This window comes from Marmota monax, unplaced genomic scaffold (assembly GCF_021218885.2).
Source record: "Marmota monax isolate L192 unplaced genomic scaffold, Marmota_monax_Labrador192_F-V1.1 WCK01_AAM20220418_F8-fsc00130, whole genome shotgun sequence".
NCBI lineage: Eukaryota > Metazoa > Chordata > Mammalia > Rodentia > Sciuridae > Marmota > Marmota monax.
In genome coordinates this window covers 1,049,511-1,067,195 of record NW_026693244.1, presented here as the reverse complement: position 1 = coordinate 1,067,195, position 17,685 = coordinate 1,049,511, and the positions used below count along the sequence as shown (strand labels likewise).

Sequence of the window (17,685 nt, the reverse complement as noted above, 5' to 3'; positions counted from 1 at the left end):
ACTCAGATCTCATTTCTACTAAAATCACTGCTATTATGATCTTCATAGAGCATTGTTGTCATTAAGTTGAGTAACAGTCATTATTTAAATAAATGTTTAAGATGACAAACTCAGTGTCATTCTTTTTGAAATGATCCATATAACTGCTGGGTGCATCAGTGCTTTTCAAAAGGGCTGCACACTATAGGGTTAACTATATATAATCATGTTAAGAGTTAACCTGTGCTTTGGTTGTCTTCTGGATTTTAAAACACACGGGCACAGAAATGTATTCAAATGAAAGAAAGCATACCTTCATCAAGATACCATTAATTATAGTAATTTGGTATTCATTTTAAAATTCAAAAAAGAAAAATAACACAATTAAATGGTAATCTATTCAACACTTCCTATTCATATTATTCCTCTCTCAAAATGTAGAAAATCCAATATTTATCCATCTGAATCTTTTAAATTCATTTATGTAGTTGAAAAAGTTTGATCTATGTTTATCTGTACATTTGATTAATACATAAATAAATCAAAAGGAGTTATATTTACACTTTATTACCCTGGACAGTACCTCATGATCTAGTCCCAACATATCTTTTCAGTTTTATTTCCAAGTACACCAACTCTTCTAGTCACAATAGATTGTTCTTCAAATATAGTCTGTACTTTTCTTAGTTTCCTCTGCTGGAAATTCCCTTCCCCACCCATTTCCTAGTATTCAAACTCTACCCTTTCTTCAAGGCCTACTACTAATGCTATCTGCTTGCATACATGCAGACTTCCTGATCCATAAAATCAAAATTAGTCTCTCCATATACATGAAGCTGCTGTGATTTCTCTGAGCTTTTGTTTCATACAGAGTTCATTCTGTACAGATGGCTATCTATCTGATAGCTCAGTTGGGAACTTTTTTGTGGGCAAGAGTAGTGTTTATCTTTATATATACTACGTGGCTACTGTAGATGTTTGAATAAAAGGGGCCTAGCAAACAGAATGCTGCCTTAGTTTACAGTTTCATCATATCCTTCCCTCTAAACTCTAATCTTGGCTCCCCCAGTTTAAATTCCATATCATTACAATGGTGAGTTTTCTAAAATAAAAACCTAATCATGTCATTTTCCAATTTTTTTGATCTTTATATTATTCTTCATCATTCAAAGGACACAGTCCAATTTTCAAATATATGACAGAAAACCCATTATGACCTGGTCACAATTTACTTCTCTAATAGTTTCTACGAAAATCCTGCAAACATACATCTATGCATACACAAGTTCTTGCAGTTATCAAAAAGCAATCTCTTACCTATTCCCTTGCACCTATTATCTGCATCCTTGATGCACCATTCTAATAATATATCATTCTATAAATGTTATCTCAGGGGAAACATGATATAAAAGTTAAGTAAAACTTAGATATGTTTAAATCCTAGATTGCCCATTACTGGAACTGTAATCTTGAATAAGTTAAACTTTAAAAATACAATAGGGGACAGATTAGAAATCTCTCTAGTGTCATCATTCTTTCCCTATTCTTTTTTGTAACACTACTTGGCTCCTATTTTAAAGTGAGCAACTTCTGCATTATCTGCAAAACACAAAACTAAGAGTAAGCATTATAATCTAAGCTCTAGTTTCTTTGCAAGGAGAAGTAATTGAGTTCCAGATTTTAAAACAAATAAGCTTTAAACATTTTTTTAACTCCTTATTCACTATATGCTAAAATGTGAAATAATAGTGCATAGAAAATTTTAAATCCTGTTTGGGCTTACAATAATGGTCCAACGGAGCAAGGATGTTAGCATATTTTCATCTTTACTTGCTTCATATATCTTCTTTGGTAAAGTATCCATTCAGATCTTATTGTCATTTTTAACGCTGGTTTGTTTTCTTATTGTTTTTAATATTCTCTACATATTATGGATCTAAGTCTTTTATCAGCTATATATTTACAAAAATGTTGCTTTCCCAGTCTGTGGCTTGTCCTTATAGTATCTTTTTCATTTTCAGAAACAAAGTTTTATTTTAATCTTGATGAAGTCTAAAATCTCACTGTCAAACCCAAGTTCATAAAGATTTTCTCCTACATTTTCTTCTAAAAGTTTAATAGTTTTACATTTAGGTCTATGAGCCATTTTGAATTAATTGTTATAAGGTATGAAATATGTATCAAGGTTCATTTTATATGTGTGTATGCAATTGTTTCAGCACCAAGTGTTGAGAAGACTGCTATTTTTCAATCAAATTATCTTTGAACCTTTGTAAAAAGTAAGTTTAGTATGTTTGTGTGGATCTCTTTCAGATTTCTGTATTCTGTCCTATTAATCTATCTCTCTATCCTTAAGCCATTCTGTTTTTCCTTATGATTCAATAGGTATGTAATATTCTAGAGTCTGGTAAACAGCATATATACAAGTAGCTCCACTATTTCAAACATCTAAACAGAATTTGAGTAATATGAAACAAATAAAGGCTGTTGCACTACAATACTACATCAAGGGTAGGCAATTGCTTTGCCTGAAAATTGGGAATTTTTCAAACTCAAATAAGCCAGATGAAGCGAATCCCTTTGGCACAGTTTATTTCCATGTCAGTTATAGCTTTGTAAGGTTTTTATTTGTTTGCATTCATTTTAACTTGTATAATATAATCTTCAGCAATTACAGTGTTTAAGAAAAGAATACTAAAGATATATACAGAACGAACTTTCAAATATTCTTAAAGTATTAGTTAAAACTTAAAACAACAACAAAACAAAACAGTTGCCAGGAGTTTTAGAACATAGTAAGAAGCTCTGAATGACCTTTGGCTCCATGAACTGAGGCAATTCAAACATCTCCCCCTATTATGAAAATAGCACCAAAACCCAGAGCAGTGACACTGCAACCTAACTATGATCATGCCAGGATCCTATGACTAAGTATTGTAACATGTCATTGTTCCCTTTATCCTACTGAAAATTGTTGCAATTCACTGACACAGCTTAAAAATAGAGCTAGTTTTGCTAGAAAAGGGTTCTTCTCACTTTTTCTTAGAGTGACCATTGTCTTCTATAAACATCAGAGAGTAGCATTGAAAAAGACAAAATAATCTACATTCCAACTTGCTTTTAACTTTATTTATCTTATTTACCTATGCTCCCAATATAAGGAAAGATTAAGCAAATATGCATTTAATTGATTATAAAAACTGTGAGCAAAGACCTTTAAATATCTAATAAAATGATATACATTTTGTTTCAAAATTCTTTCCATATTACACAGCATAGGCCAAAACAATAAAAGAAACAGAACACAATTTTTAAAACTTTACTGGAATGCTAGTAAATCCTACTCAAGAATATTACAATATGCATAAAGCCAAATAATTAAGACTTTTGAATACTCTGCAGTGCCATCATGGCCTTCTATTTCTAGACCCTTTTCTAGTACCATCAAGATTAAAAGTCTGCATATTCTATCATACTAACTGTTTTTCACAGCTCAACTATATAGCATCGGTTCAATTCTCAGAACCACATAAAAATAAATAAATAAAATAAAGGTCTATGAACAACTAAAAAAAATTTTTTTAAAAAGGAGGAAATTAAAAAATTCTTAGAGATAAATGAAAACACAGACACAACATATAGGAATCTATAGGACATATTGAAAGCAGTTCTAAGAGGAAATTTCATTGCTTGGAGTTCATTCCTTAAAAAAAGGAAAAACCAACAAATAAATGATCTCATACTTCATCTCAAAATCCTTGAAAAAGAAGAGCAAAACAACAGCAAAAGAAGTAGAAGGCAAGAAATAATTAAAATCAGAGCTGAAATTAATGAAATCGAAACAAAAGAAACAATTGAAAAAATTGACAAAACTAAAAGTTGGTTCTTTGAAAAAATAAATAAAATCGACAGACCCTTAGCCATGCTAACGAAGAGAAGAAGAGAGAGAACTCAAATTACTAGCATACGGGATGAAAAAGGTAATATCACAACAGACACTTCAGAAATACAGAAGATAATCAGAAATTATTTTGAATCCTTATACTCTAATAAATTAGAAGATAGTGAAGGCATCGATAAATTTCTTAAGTCATATGATCTGCCCAGATTGAGTCAGGAGGATATAGACAACCTAAACAGACCAATATCAATTGAGGAAATAGAAGAAACCATCAAAAGACTACCAACTAAGAAAAGCCCAGGACCGGATGGGTATACAGCAGAGTTTTACAAAACCTTTAAAGAGGAACTAATACCAATACTTTTCAAGCTACTTCAGGAAATAGAAAAAGAGGGAGAACTTCCAAATTCATTCTACGAGGCCAACATCACCCTGATACCTAAACCAGACAAAGACACTTCAAAGAAAGAAAACTACAGACCAATATCTCCAATGAACCTAGATGCAAAAATCCTCAATAAAATTCTGGCCACTCGGATACAAAAAATTATCAAAAAAATTGTGCACCATGATCAAGTAGGATTCATCCCTGGGATGCAAGGCTGGTTCAATATACGGAAATCAATAAATGTTATTCACCACATCAATAGACTTAAAAATAAGAACCATATGATCATCTCGATAGATGCGGAAAAAGCATTTGACAAAGTACAGCATCCCTTTACGTTCAAAACTCTAGAAAAACTAGGGATAACAGGAACATACCTCAATATTGTAAAAGCAATCTATGCTAAGCCTCAGGCTAGCATCATTCTGAATGGAGAAAAATTGAAGGCATTCCCTCTAAAATCTGGAACAAGACAGGGATGCCCTCTCTCACCACTTCTGTTCAACATAGTTCTCGAAACACTGGCCAGAGCAATTAGACAGAAGAAAGAAATTAAAGGCATCAAAATAGGAAAAGAAGAACTTAAATTATCACTATTTGCAGATGATATGATTCTATACCTAGCAGACCCAAAAGGGTCTACAAAGAAACTATTAGAGCTAATAAATGAATTCAGCAAAGTGGCAGGATATAAAATCAACACGCATAAATCAAAGGCATTCCTGTATATCAGCGACAAATCCTCTGAAATGGAAATGAGGACAACCACTCCATTCACAATATCCTCAAAAAAAAAATAAAATACTTGGGAATCAACCTAACAAAAGAGGTGAAAGACTTATACAATGAAAACTACAGAACCCTAAAGAGAGAAATAGAAGAAGATCTTAGAAGATGGAAAAATATACCCTGTTCATGGATAGGCAGAACTAACATCATCAAAATGGCGATATTACCAAAAGTTCTCTATAGGTTTAATGCAATGCCAATCAAAATCCCAACAGCATTTCCTGTAGAAATAGAGAAAGCAATCATGAAATTCATATGGAAAAATAAAAGACCCAGAATAGCAAAAACAATGCTAAGCAGGAAGTGTGAATCAGGCGGTATACCGATACCAGACTTCAAACTATACTACAGAGCAATAGTAACAAAAACAGCATGGTACTGGTACCAAAACAGGCGGGTGGACCAATGGTACAGAATAGAGGACACAGAAACCAATCCACAAAACTACAACTACCTTATATTTGATAAAGGGGCTAAAAGCATGCAATGGAGGAAGGATAGCATCTTCAACAAATGGTGCTGGGAAAACTGGAAATCCATATGCAACAAAATGAAACTGAATCCCTTTCTCTCGCCATGCACAAAAGTGAATTCAAAATGGATCAAGGAGCTTGATATCAAATCAGAGACACGCCGTCTGATAGAAGAAAAAGTTGGCTACAATCTACGTACTGTGGGGTCGGGCTCCAAATTCCTCAATAGGACACCCAGAGCACAAAAGTTAATAACTAGAATCAACAAATGGGACTTACTCAAACTAAAAAGTTTTTTTCTCAGCAAAAGAAACAATAAGAGAGGTAAATAGGGAGCCTACATCCTGGGAACAAATCTTTACTCCTCACACTTCAGATAGAGCCCTAATATCCAGAGTATAAAAAGAACTCAAAAAATTAGACAATAAGATAACAAATAACCCAATCAACAAATGGGCCAAGGACCTGAACAGACACTTCTCAGAGGAGGACATACAATCAATCAACAAGTACATGAAAAAATGCTCACCATCTCTAGCAGTCAGAAAATGCAAATCAAAACCACCCTAAGATACCATCTCACTCCAGTAAGATTGGCAGCCATTATGAAGTCAAACAGCAACAAGTGCTGGTGAGGATGTGGGGAAAAGGGTACACTTGTACATTGCTGGTGGGACTGCAAATTGGTGCAGCCAATTTGGAAAGCAGTATGGAGATTTCTTGGAAAGCTGGGAATGGAAACACCATTTGACCCAGCTATTCCCCTTCTCGGTCTATTCCCTAAAGACCTAAAAAGAGCATGCTACAGGGACACTGCTACATCGATGTTCATAGCAGCACAATTCACAATAGCAAGACTGTGGAACAAACCTAGATGCCCTTCAATAGATGAATGGGTAAAAAAAAAATGTGGCATTTATACACAATGGAGTATTACTCTGCATTAAAAAATGACAAAATCATAGAATTTGCATGGAAATGGATGGCATTAGAGCAGATTATGCTAAGTGAAGCTAGCCAATCCCTAAAAAACAAATGCCAAATGTCTTCTTTGATACAAGGAGAGTAACTAAGAACAGAGTAGGGACGAAGAGCATGAGAAGAAGATTAACATTAAATAGGGATGAGAGGTGGGAGGGAAAGGGAGAGAAACGGGAAATTGCATGGAAATGGAGGGAGACCCTCAGGGTTATACAAAAGTACATACAAGAGGAAGTGAGGGGAAAGGGAAAAATAATACGGGGGGAGAAATGAATGACAGTAGAGGGGGTAGAGAGAGAAGAGGGGAGGGGAGGGGAGGGGAGGGGAGGGGGGATAGTAGAGGATAGCAAAGGCAGCAGAATACAACAGACACTAGTATGGCAATATGTAAATCAGTGGATGTGTAACTGATATGATTCTGCAATCTGTATACGGGGTAAAAATGGGAGTTCATAACCCACTTAAATCAAAGTGTGAAATATGATATGTCAAGAACTATGTAATGTTTTGAACAACCAACAATAAAAAATTAAAAAAAAAAGAAAGAAGAAAAAAAAAAGACAACTTTAGTAAAGACAAAGATTCAATAAAACCAAAAAATAAAATCCTCTCATTTAGAAGGTTAATGTTGATATAACATTATAAGGCTGATTCTATAGAAATTGTAAAACTTAGTAGAAAAACTGATTTCTACATCACATGTTAGAACTAATGAATGAGATTATTTTGTTTGGAGGGAAGTAGATCCTAACATACATATATATTCATGAAAGTCAAACAAATTTTATAAATCTGTCCCTGGATTACTGGAATAGGTATTGCTGATAGAAATGGAAGGAGTTATTTTAAACAGTATAGTGTGAAAAGACCTCTTTCATATGGTATTTGAGCAAGGGAATGAATGAAAAGAAGGAATTATTACCAGGAATATCTCAGGGAAGGCAGTTTTAAACTGAGGTAACACAAAATGCAAAGGCCTAAAAGAGATATGAGATCGGTATGCATGTGGAACTGCAAGAAGCATAACAACACTGGTACAAAGCAAGCTGAAAGAGTAAAATGGATAGAAGTATGACAAAGCAGGTGAGAAAGTGAAAGGTATAAAGACCAGGACACAGAATGAAGGAACTGCCTTTGCCAGAAGACTATGGACTCAGATGCAAATGGGTAGATTTAGTGTTACGAAAATGAACAAAGTTCTCTTTCTTTTATTGGGGGGTGAGGTGGGTATTGGGGATTAAACTCAGGGGCACTTGACCACTGAGCCACTCCCAGCCCTATTTTGTATTTTATGTAGAGACAAGGTCTTGCTGAGTTGCTTAACACCTTGCTTTTTCTGAGTCTAGCTTTGATCTTGCAGATCTCCTCCCTCAGCCTCCCAAGCTGCTGGGATTTCAGGCATGAGCCACTGCACCCAGCCAAGTTCTCTTTTTTTCTAATTTTCCTAAGGGAATAACAAGCTGATCAGCCAAAAGTAAGAAGGGGAAGCAATGTTGAATATTATAAACTAATGTGATTATCTTTCAGGAAAAATCAGAAAATCAACTAAGAAACCTATCAGAAATAAAGAAACAGTTATTCATTTTCTCCCTGCCCACATTCTCACCTGAGGAGACCTATCTTGAAAAAAAGCACTTATTTTGTCACTTAGGTTTAGGCTCTGCTACACATAACAGAAAGCCCAAATAATGTGATTGGAACAACTTGAAGGTTAGTCTACCTCATATAGAAAAAGTCTACAGGCAAGAAATTTGTGCTGGAGTAGTGGTTCTACAAAGCCTTCAAGGATCCAGGTTCCTTCTACCTCTCTCATCCCTAGCTCATCCCTACCTCCAGCAGATGAATCTGTGTGCCAGGTTGGCAGGAGGAGAAAGGAATGAAGGAGGGATAGCCTCTTCCTTCCTTTCTTTAAAAATGACTGCCTGACTAGGTGTGGTGGCACAAACCTGTAATCCTAGCAACTCAAGAGGCTAAGGCAGGAGGATTACAGGTTTGAAGCCAGCCTGAGCAATTTAGCAAGGCCCTAAGCAACTCAGTGAGACCCTGTCTCAAAATAAAAAATATAATGGGTTTGGGATGTTGCTCCGTATTTAAACACCCCTGGGTTTAATTCCTGGTACCAAAAAACTGCCTGACATACTTCTCTTTCATCTCATAAGCCAGACTTGGTCAATGTGGCCATGCTTAATTACAAAGGAAACTAGCAAATGCTTTCAGCTAGGCAGCTATGAATCCAGTTGCACACTGGAGTTCACATTACCAACTGAGAAGGGAAGGCTAGATGATGGAGGGACTAAACCACCTTGTTTTATCAATATACCTCATAGCTTCCCAACTCCCTCTCCTCTTAACTCAAGCCAGTAAGATCCTCAGTTTCATGTTTGTATTTAGGACACAGAAATCAAGTTGGTTTTTCTTCTGAAGAGCTGATCTGCAATAAGGAGCACATACAGCCTTATAGAAAAAACAGGTTTGCAGAAGCTAGTGAAACAAAAGAACAGATGAAAGAAGAGAATCTGAAGCTGTAAAAGAGAAAACATAACTTTCTGATAATTGGCTTTTTCATGAGAACTGTACAAAATTATTTTATCTGGATTTTGATAGGGTAGTTACCCTACCCCTTTAGAAATTCCTTTACTTAAATTAATTTGAGTGTTTCTAATCCCTATAACCAAAAGATCCTTAAGATATCTAATAAGAAAGTTAGGATTTAATGTGCTGTGCATATAAAGTATTTTTGCAGCACCTGTGAAAGTTGTGGGAGATGTCCATTGTTTTCTTCTAGATCCCTGGTGTAAAGACTAGTAAGACAGAATTTCCTTTAGAATTCTCTACTTTCTAAAAGTCTGAATAATTATAAATTGAATTTTTTCTTTTAAAAAATCTGGTAATAGCAATTATATCATCTTCATTATATCTTCTTGATCCTGGAAGAGGACAAAGAAGATGTCAGGAAGATTATGATTAAATTTATTATATGGCCATAGGTATCTAAAGAAACTTTTGATTAATGCATAGTAGATTGAATTACTGTTCCCAACCACTCACTGATACTCCATGTGAAAGGTTTAAACTTCACCCTATTTGTGACCATATTACTTGGTCTGGCCAATGAAATGATGAAGTGATGTGTGCCACTTCTAAGTAGAAACTTTAAGAGCAAGTATATGACATCATTATCACTCTTTCATCCTGCCATGAGTAGCATATCTCAGAAAGCTGCTGCTTCTTCATTCTGGGCCCTAGAATGAAGATGTGGAACAGATGTACAACTTCCCACCAGGATGCAGAAAAAGCAAGAAAACAAACAGTTGTCTTAAGCCACTGAGATTTGGGATTTTTTGTTGTTGTTGTTGTTACCAAAGCATAATAACCTAAGCTGACTAATAAAGGAAGCAACTGACTCAGAAGCAATTTAGGATGTATGTTTATGTACAGGGATACTGAGGTTGATCAGGAAGGACAATAAGAATAAAAATGTCTAAGTGGAGTATTAGTAACATCCAGTGTTCCTGTCTCAGTGCTGTCACCACTACTTAAGTCATTCATTTAAGCTAGAAGCCTAGGAGTCACTTAGAATATATTTTCCTTTCAGGTCTCCTACATTCAATCTGTCATCAAGTTTTAATAATTCTACTTGCTTAACTCTCAAATTCATCCCCACAGATACTACCTTAGGTAGTTAGATCATTATTGCTTTTCTTTGGAATAATGTGATAATCTACTAGTTTCTCTTTCTGTTTTAGCCTCCTTCCTCCAATTTATCCCTTACAATTATCCAGAGTAATATATCTAAAATGATATCACACCTTTGGTAGAAATGGTCCAGGTAAATCTCCTAGCTGGACACACATAATTTGGTTCTGACCAACTCCCTCTTTAGGCTTTGCTACTTTCTAACCATAGGACATAAGGCAAGCCATTTCACCTTTTAAGGTCCAGTTTTATTTTATTTGTAAAATAAGTATAACAACTCAAACTATACCTGTAGATTTGTTGTGGGGTTCAAATTGGAGAAAAAAAATCTGACAAAATTTGTAGATGAAGAATATTTGTGGAATAACAGAACAACTCCTTGACTAGAGCACCTATGAACACTTTATAACCCTTATTTATTTATTCACTGTCTTCCTTGACTAGACACTAAGCAACTTGAAAAGAGAATGAGATACACTAATCTGTGTTTGTTGGGATCTAGCACACTGACTGGCACAAAAGAGAGTCTCAATGAATATGCAAAATCCAAGTGATATCTGAAGGATAGCAAGAAAAGAGAAAAGCTCTCTTGGGTCCTTGTGAAATTTCATGCACTTTTACTTTGGTACAAAACAAAACCCTTCTCTTTCTTATCTTTCCCAACTACACTTGCTGATTTAATTTACAGGTGAATTCACAATGTACAGCCTAGAAAGGCATGACTACTATGAATTTTTCAAAATTCTTCCATATGAATGCATTTGTTCCAATGAAGAAAACACTTTGTTAAATGATAAATAACTTAATGTTTTTCTGTACATAATCTCAATGTATTTCAAATGTACAATTTTATTCCCTATAAACAGCTGATGCTGTGAGATCAAAAGATCATAACTCTCAAGGGTAATATATAAATCAATACGTTCAAATGAGATGTCAATACTTCTTATCCATTTTGACATAAGAATCTTCTTCCATATGTGCATTTCACTGCTTCCTGTCTGCCATACAAACTCTAATTGTAAAAACAGCAAGGACATCAGACTTCTGGACAATGTAACTTAAGTTCAAGGACTTTTTTTGGTCTTATTTTGAAGTTGATTCCTTGGATATGGATTAACTGGTTCTCAATGAACTGACTCGGCATTTTAAAAGTGGTATTTTATTTCAAAGAGCTCAAGAAACAGTTTTTTTTTTTTTTTTTTAGAATATCCAAAAATTCTTGCTACAAAAATCCAAACAGAAGAAAAAAGGAGCTTGCCAGAAATACCAAACCATGATATGGTTTATATTATAATTTATACTATTCCAAAATTCTTATCATAACAGGTAAAGACAATAAACCAAAATATCTAATCTGCGAGATTATGCAACATTAATTAAAAGAAATAAACTCAATGCTAAGGTGTTATTCCTTTTAAATACTGGCTCTGAGATATGATTTATCTTACCAGCATAAAGGTGATACATATGAAATGAGGCATTTGACTGTTTTTGTCTTGCAAACTGATAATTTTATCTTCAGTTCTTTTTTAACCTGGTATTTTGATCTTTCTATGAAATATATATATACATTACTTACTAATACCCCTAATACTTTGCATGTGTGAAAATTGGAAGTAGAGTACTTGTTATACTAAATGGCAATTAACTACTTACAATTCCTACTCTTACACTACTGTCTTAAAATGTTTTGTGCTTTTATAACAGATATTTGAGACTGGACAACTTACAAAGAACAGGGATTTATTCCTTATAGTTCTAGAGACTGGGAAGTCCAAGGTCAAGGCTCCTACAACTACTAAGGGCCTTCTTGCTGTATCATCCCATAATGAAAGGAAAAAGGGCAAGGAAATAGACAGGTGCATGAGCACAAGAGAAAGAGGGTGTGGGAGGGGGCCAAATTCTTCCTTTTATCAGGAACTCACTACCAAGATAATTAACCTACTTCCATAACAATCACATTAATCCATTCATGAGGGCAGAGCCCTCATGACCTAATCACTTCTTAAAGGTCCCACCTCTTAACACTGTTGTTTTGAGAATTGGGTTTCCCACACATGAACTTTGGGCACAAGTTTAAACCACAGCAACTATGTTATGAACATGTGCAGACAGAAACCATTTTCCCTATATTTCATTTTCCTGGAACCTATCATATAATAGTTCTTGCACACTTGGCAATAAGAATAACATATTTAAGAATAGTATGGTTAGGAGAAAAAGTATTTTTTAAAAAATTAAGTTCTAGTAAAAACATGCAAACTTCATTAAAACCAAGACTAGCTCAAAGTTTAGCATTTGCTGTTAGAGCCAAACATTTCCTGAAAATACTCTATAATACTGTACCGAACAATAATTGCAAATTTTCTTTATTTACAGGCAAATTACGCTGCATTTAGATCTTGCATTTCTAGTTTTCTTCTTTTTTTACTGTCCTCTTCAGTCCAATATCTTGGGGAAAAGAGATGAAAGGAAACAAAAATACTCCACCTGGTTAATTTCATTTCTTGCCTGTAAATATCGTGATGAGGTAAAGAAGGGGTTATCATAAAGATGATGATTCAAATTGATTTGTTAGAATGTGGATTTCAATATTTGTTACTATACTCTCTTTTAAGTTTGTACTATTATTTAAAAATATGTACTACCTTTTAAGTTTTTTAAAATGTAAATACTGAACTACCGTTTTGAATATCAAGCAAAGATTATATAGGACTATTCTATATTTTCTCAGTCTGACCATAAAATAAGCAAAACCAAAACACAAAGTATACTATGACTCAAAAATCCTCTGAAAGAAAGCTTATCAATTACTATGAGAGGTCTAGAAATCCTGGGGAGGAAAATAATTCAAAGTGCAATAAGAAATGCTAGTCACATATCACAAATCCAACAAAGATAGATGAGAGAGACTGTGGTGAGCCGCTTCTGCTGTTTCTGCAGACTATGGTCGCCATTACAAGATGGCGCTGGCTCCGCTGTGGTCTGTGACAAACAACTCCTTATTTGGGAGAGTTGGCGCGTGGTTTTTCACCACCCTATAAGAAAGCTCCACGTGGAAGCTTCGCATTGGGGCTTGAGATGCTTTATTAAGGCTGGGAGGGGCATCCGAGAGAGAAAAGAAGAAATATCAAGGGCCTGAATAAACTGCTGAAAGAAGATTCCTGAGTTGCGTCTTCCTTGTGGGCAAGGGGTCGCGACAAGAGACTAAAATTAGTAGCAGCTCATGTAAGTATTCATATAGGCCTCAGAAGATATAACTACATTATTTATGTCTGTATTATCCTTGATTCATAATTTAAAGTATAATCAATTCATAAGATCTTCAACCTCAACCTTAATATGTTACTATCATTATAGTGAGATACTTCATATTTAGTCAACCCAATACAGCTCATTTGTAAAATGCAAATTTTACCAAATAAGAGAGCTGTTTCATGAAATAAAAACAATGCTGCAGTCAATTAAATATGTCAGGTGAATAGAAGATCATTGATAAAACCAGAACCTGTTCAAACACCAAGACTGAAACTTAAAAGATTACAAGTCTGTCAAGATTTCCTTGATTTATATTTCAATTTGACGAAAATAAAGTTAGAAAAATAATCACAATAAAATTACAGATAGATATTACGCAATAAGAGATAGCCTTTTCATGACTGTAATCATCACAACAAACAACTGACTTCTGACTATCTGGTCTGCTTGTTACATCCGATGTTACTATCTAGTCATTTACTATGAATCAATAAACAAATGCTGAAAACAAGCAGGGCAAAAGGCTCAATTTGGGTTATATGATTAATTTGCAGCTGTTGAGCTCCACCTACAGGCAACAAAAAGATTCTTCACAATAAACTTTAAAATAGGACTTTCTGAAAAATAAGCTGCAACTGTCTCAAAAGCTTAACAAAATTTGGGTATACATCAGAATAAACTAGAGTGTTTTTAAATTTATATTTTGGCTGTAAATAAAGAATTCTGATTAACTTGATCGGGGATAGGGCCTGTTCTCAGGTGATTAAATGTACAAACAAGACTGAGACATTGATTTAATATTTTACCAACACACATCTTTTAAAACATCAGGTATACTCAAATATCATATTTTTTCTTCTTACATTATTTGATTCTCACTAAAATAACCTTGTAAATTGACCTTCTCACTAATCTTTCAAGATTTAAACCAATCAAGATAAATTCATAAGATCTGATGTAAACACCTCTGTCATATTGCAAAAGGATCTAAGTTCACCCTATGGCAATACCTTCTACTTCTACATTATTCTTCTAAACCTTAGAGGCAATCAAGAGAATATGTGTTGAAGAGAAGGATTTCTCATTAGAATATTTGGAGAGCTTTTAAAAATACTGTTGCCCTAAATCAATGCATGCTCATAGAAGTTAGAAAAGTGTTTAGGAGAAAGTGATCAGAATGGGGGACAGAAGAGGATTTCTGAATAATGGCAATTTTCCTTTTCATGATAATTGGTATATGGGTATATGGAAGCATGTAGTTTACAAAAATTTGGCAAGGTGTATAGCATGCACTATGAAATATTATATAGCTATAATCTGCATGTATATTACACTTAAATTAAAAGTGAAAAAGAAAAAAAGAAATAAAGGATGTGTCCAAATTTCACCTCAGACCAAATGATTCGGAATCGCTATGTATGGCCTTGGCATCAGTATTTTTTAGTGCTTCCTTAGAAAATCTAATGTGAAATTGGGAGTGAAAACCTATAATAAACACAACATAATAATTTATGTATTCATCTACTCATTCCACAAATTCTAATGACCAATCACCATATGCTCATTGAGAATAAGACGACATTTCTAAAAGAGCTTAGTTACTTCAGGCAAAGAATAGACAAATCAATAAATCCCATGTGAAATACAAGCAAGTTATAGGATCCAGAGGAGAAAATAGTTTGTCAACAAAGGATTTACCCAGCCTTTATTCATTCATTTATATAAATATTTGGGTATCTATAAGATTTCGCCATGAAGATAAAAAGAAAAAAAATGGATACATTCAAGGAAGTATAAGGATATACAAAGAAGAAAAAAAAGTATAACTTAATATCATACTCACTAACATGCAAGTGTGACTAGGGTATAATAGGTATACCCTCTAGAGTTAGAGAATATAGTACCAAGCTGCTGACCTTGGAGCTAATATAATATAAAACTTGAGTTGCAGTCAAGTTTCAGTAGAGAAAATAATTAGTATTTCAGTCAGATGCGGTAGTATATGCCCACAATCCCAGGGACTGAGGCTGAGGAAGGAGGATCACAAGTTTGAAGCCAGTGTGGACAACTTAGTGAGATCCTGTCTCAACATAAAAAAATTAAAAAGGGTTGGGGATGTAGCTCAGTGGTCGAGCACTCCTGGATTCAATTCCCACTCCCCCTAATGTCCCCAGCTTAGGATTCTACAAAACTGCTTCTTAAACATTAATGTACTTTACATACAAACCACCTGGGAATCTTGTTAAAGAGCTGATTCTGATTCAAAAGGTGTGGGGTGGAGTCTGAGACTAAGTTCCTACATTATACTAATGCTCCTGAATCACATACAACAATTTAAATGGCAAAATTCCTGAGGAAAATGAGTTTCAAGAGGGAAAAGATAATTTCCACAGCAGATAGACCACACACACACACACACACACACACACACACAAATTAGAAAATCCCATTTGATTTGCCTGCAGATCGCTTTTATGAAAGTAATTTCAGTCAAGTGATGGAAGGAAAGCCAGAAGATATGGACTTAGAAAAAATGAAAAAGTAAGGAGGTGGGACAGGAAATAAAATAGAATGCTTTTCTTCCTACTCTCAAATGTTAGACAGGCTTAATTGTATTCACAAGCTGAGGGAAAGGACCAGTTGAAAGGAGAAAACTGAAGGCAAGGGAGAGGATAGTCCCTTGTGAATGGGGAGAGAGATTCCTTCATTTCAAGCACAGAAGGAGGTGTGAATTGGTCTAAAAGGGTAAGAGGAAAGAGAAAAGAGTAAGAATTGAAGAAGTTTCCTTTTATTTTATAAAACAGGAAGCTAGGTGATGTGCTGAGAGTGAGCTGGAGGTTTGATGTAAACATTGTGGGGCATAAGATAAGCACAAGTGGCACAGCTGAGGCTGGAAACTAAAACTCCACTTGTACGCAGCTATGTGATTCTGTTGAACAACATCCATAGTCAAGATATAGGCATATCAAAATGGGTTGAACAAGAAAGAAAGATAAATTGACAAGTTTTAAAAAATAGAGGAGGCAAGGGAAATCCTAGAAAAATCAGAATAGGTATAAGGTTACCTATTCCATAAGGACAGAGTCAGGGAAAGTTTTGGATTTTCCCTTGAACCCGTAAGTACTTTTCAAAGACATGACCAGAGACATTGAGAATACATTATTAGGGGAAGATTCTACTGTATTTTTTTGTTGTTTTTGAAAATTACATTGTCAAATACCATTCTCCAGCTTAAATATTATGTACTCAGTAAAACTGCTTGTAGGTTTTAACATCCAAAGTGATAAACAACTTTAACAGATTCCAGATGTTTTCTTACCAAAAGAAGCAATACCATAAATTTTCAGTAAAAGTATACTTTTGAAGAGCTCCTTGCCTAAAGGGCTGGTAGGCTAGTCTAGTCTCTGATCCCACTGCTCAAATAAGAAAATTACCGAAGGATAACAGAGTAAGTATTTCAAGTACATCCAAATGAAAGTTTGTATACATCCAGAACACTGATTTGAATAGATAATGATTTCACACTGACCTCTTTTTCTGACTATACCCAATGTAACTCAAACTAAACAGTGAACTTCCTTTAGATATAATTATTCTTTTGCCACATTATAATTTTTTAAAACTTGGGAGTTTCTTGATTTTTGTTGTTGTTTTTTTATTTATTTTTTTAACTATAAAATTAACTCCAGAAACTTAAGCAATACTGAAGCTGATATAACTAACAAAAAGTACTAACGGTTTTGGAAATTTTCTGAACTTAAAAATATGTGATCATGAGATAATCATGGAAATTTCTAGAACAGAAAGAAAAACTGAATTTTCTCTTAAAATCTATATTTTCTCCTCTTGTCTGAACTCTTTTATTTTTTTTTTTTTTGTTTCTCTTTGTGGGTAGGAGAGGTAGGATGAAGGAAAGAGAGAAAAGTATTTCAAAGTTGAAAATATGGGGTGAAGAAAAGAACAGTTTTAAATAAATGTTTGCACTACATTTTATAGGTTCATTTTGCCAACTATTTTATTCTAAAAGATAAAATCAAATAATGCCTACAATGTTCATGTATTTATCTAAATTTTTAAGTCATCTTGGGAGTTAATTTTCTCATTTAGTTTACTTTTCTTGGTAGACCCTTAAACTATCTGAATATAGTTCCTTTCAATACAATGAATACACAAAATACTCATGCAGTTAATGTTATCTGATTTTAACTGTGCAAATT

At 34.3% G+C, this 17,685-nt stretch overlaps 1 protein-coding gene across 2 annotated transcripts in view; it reads right to left on the bottom strand.

The window, feature by feature from the left end:
• Cwc27 (CWC27 spliceosome associated cyclophilin) overlaps positions 1 to 17,685 on the bottom strand; it is a 245,486-nt gene that overhangs the window by 189,388 nt on the left and 38,413 nt on the right. Inside the window, exon 11 of one of the 2 annotated variants that reach the window (XM_046456180.2) lies at positions 7,240 to 8,942. The exons of the other annotated variant lie outside the window; for it this stretch is intronic. Coding sequence (XP_046312136.1) covers positions 8,864 to 8,942 — 79 coding nt within the window. The 3' untranslated portion in view covers positions 7,240 to 8,863. Of the gene's footprint in view, positions 1 to 7,239; positions 8,943 to 17,685 lie in introns of those variants that run through there. 2 annotated transcript variants of the gene reach the window in all.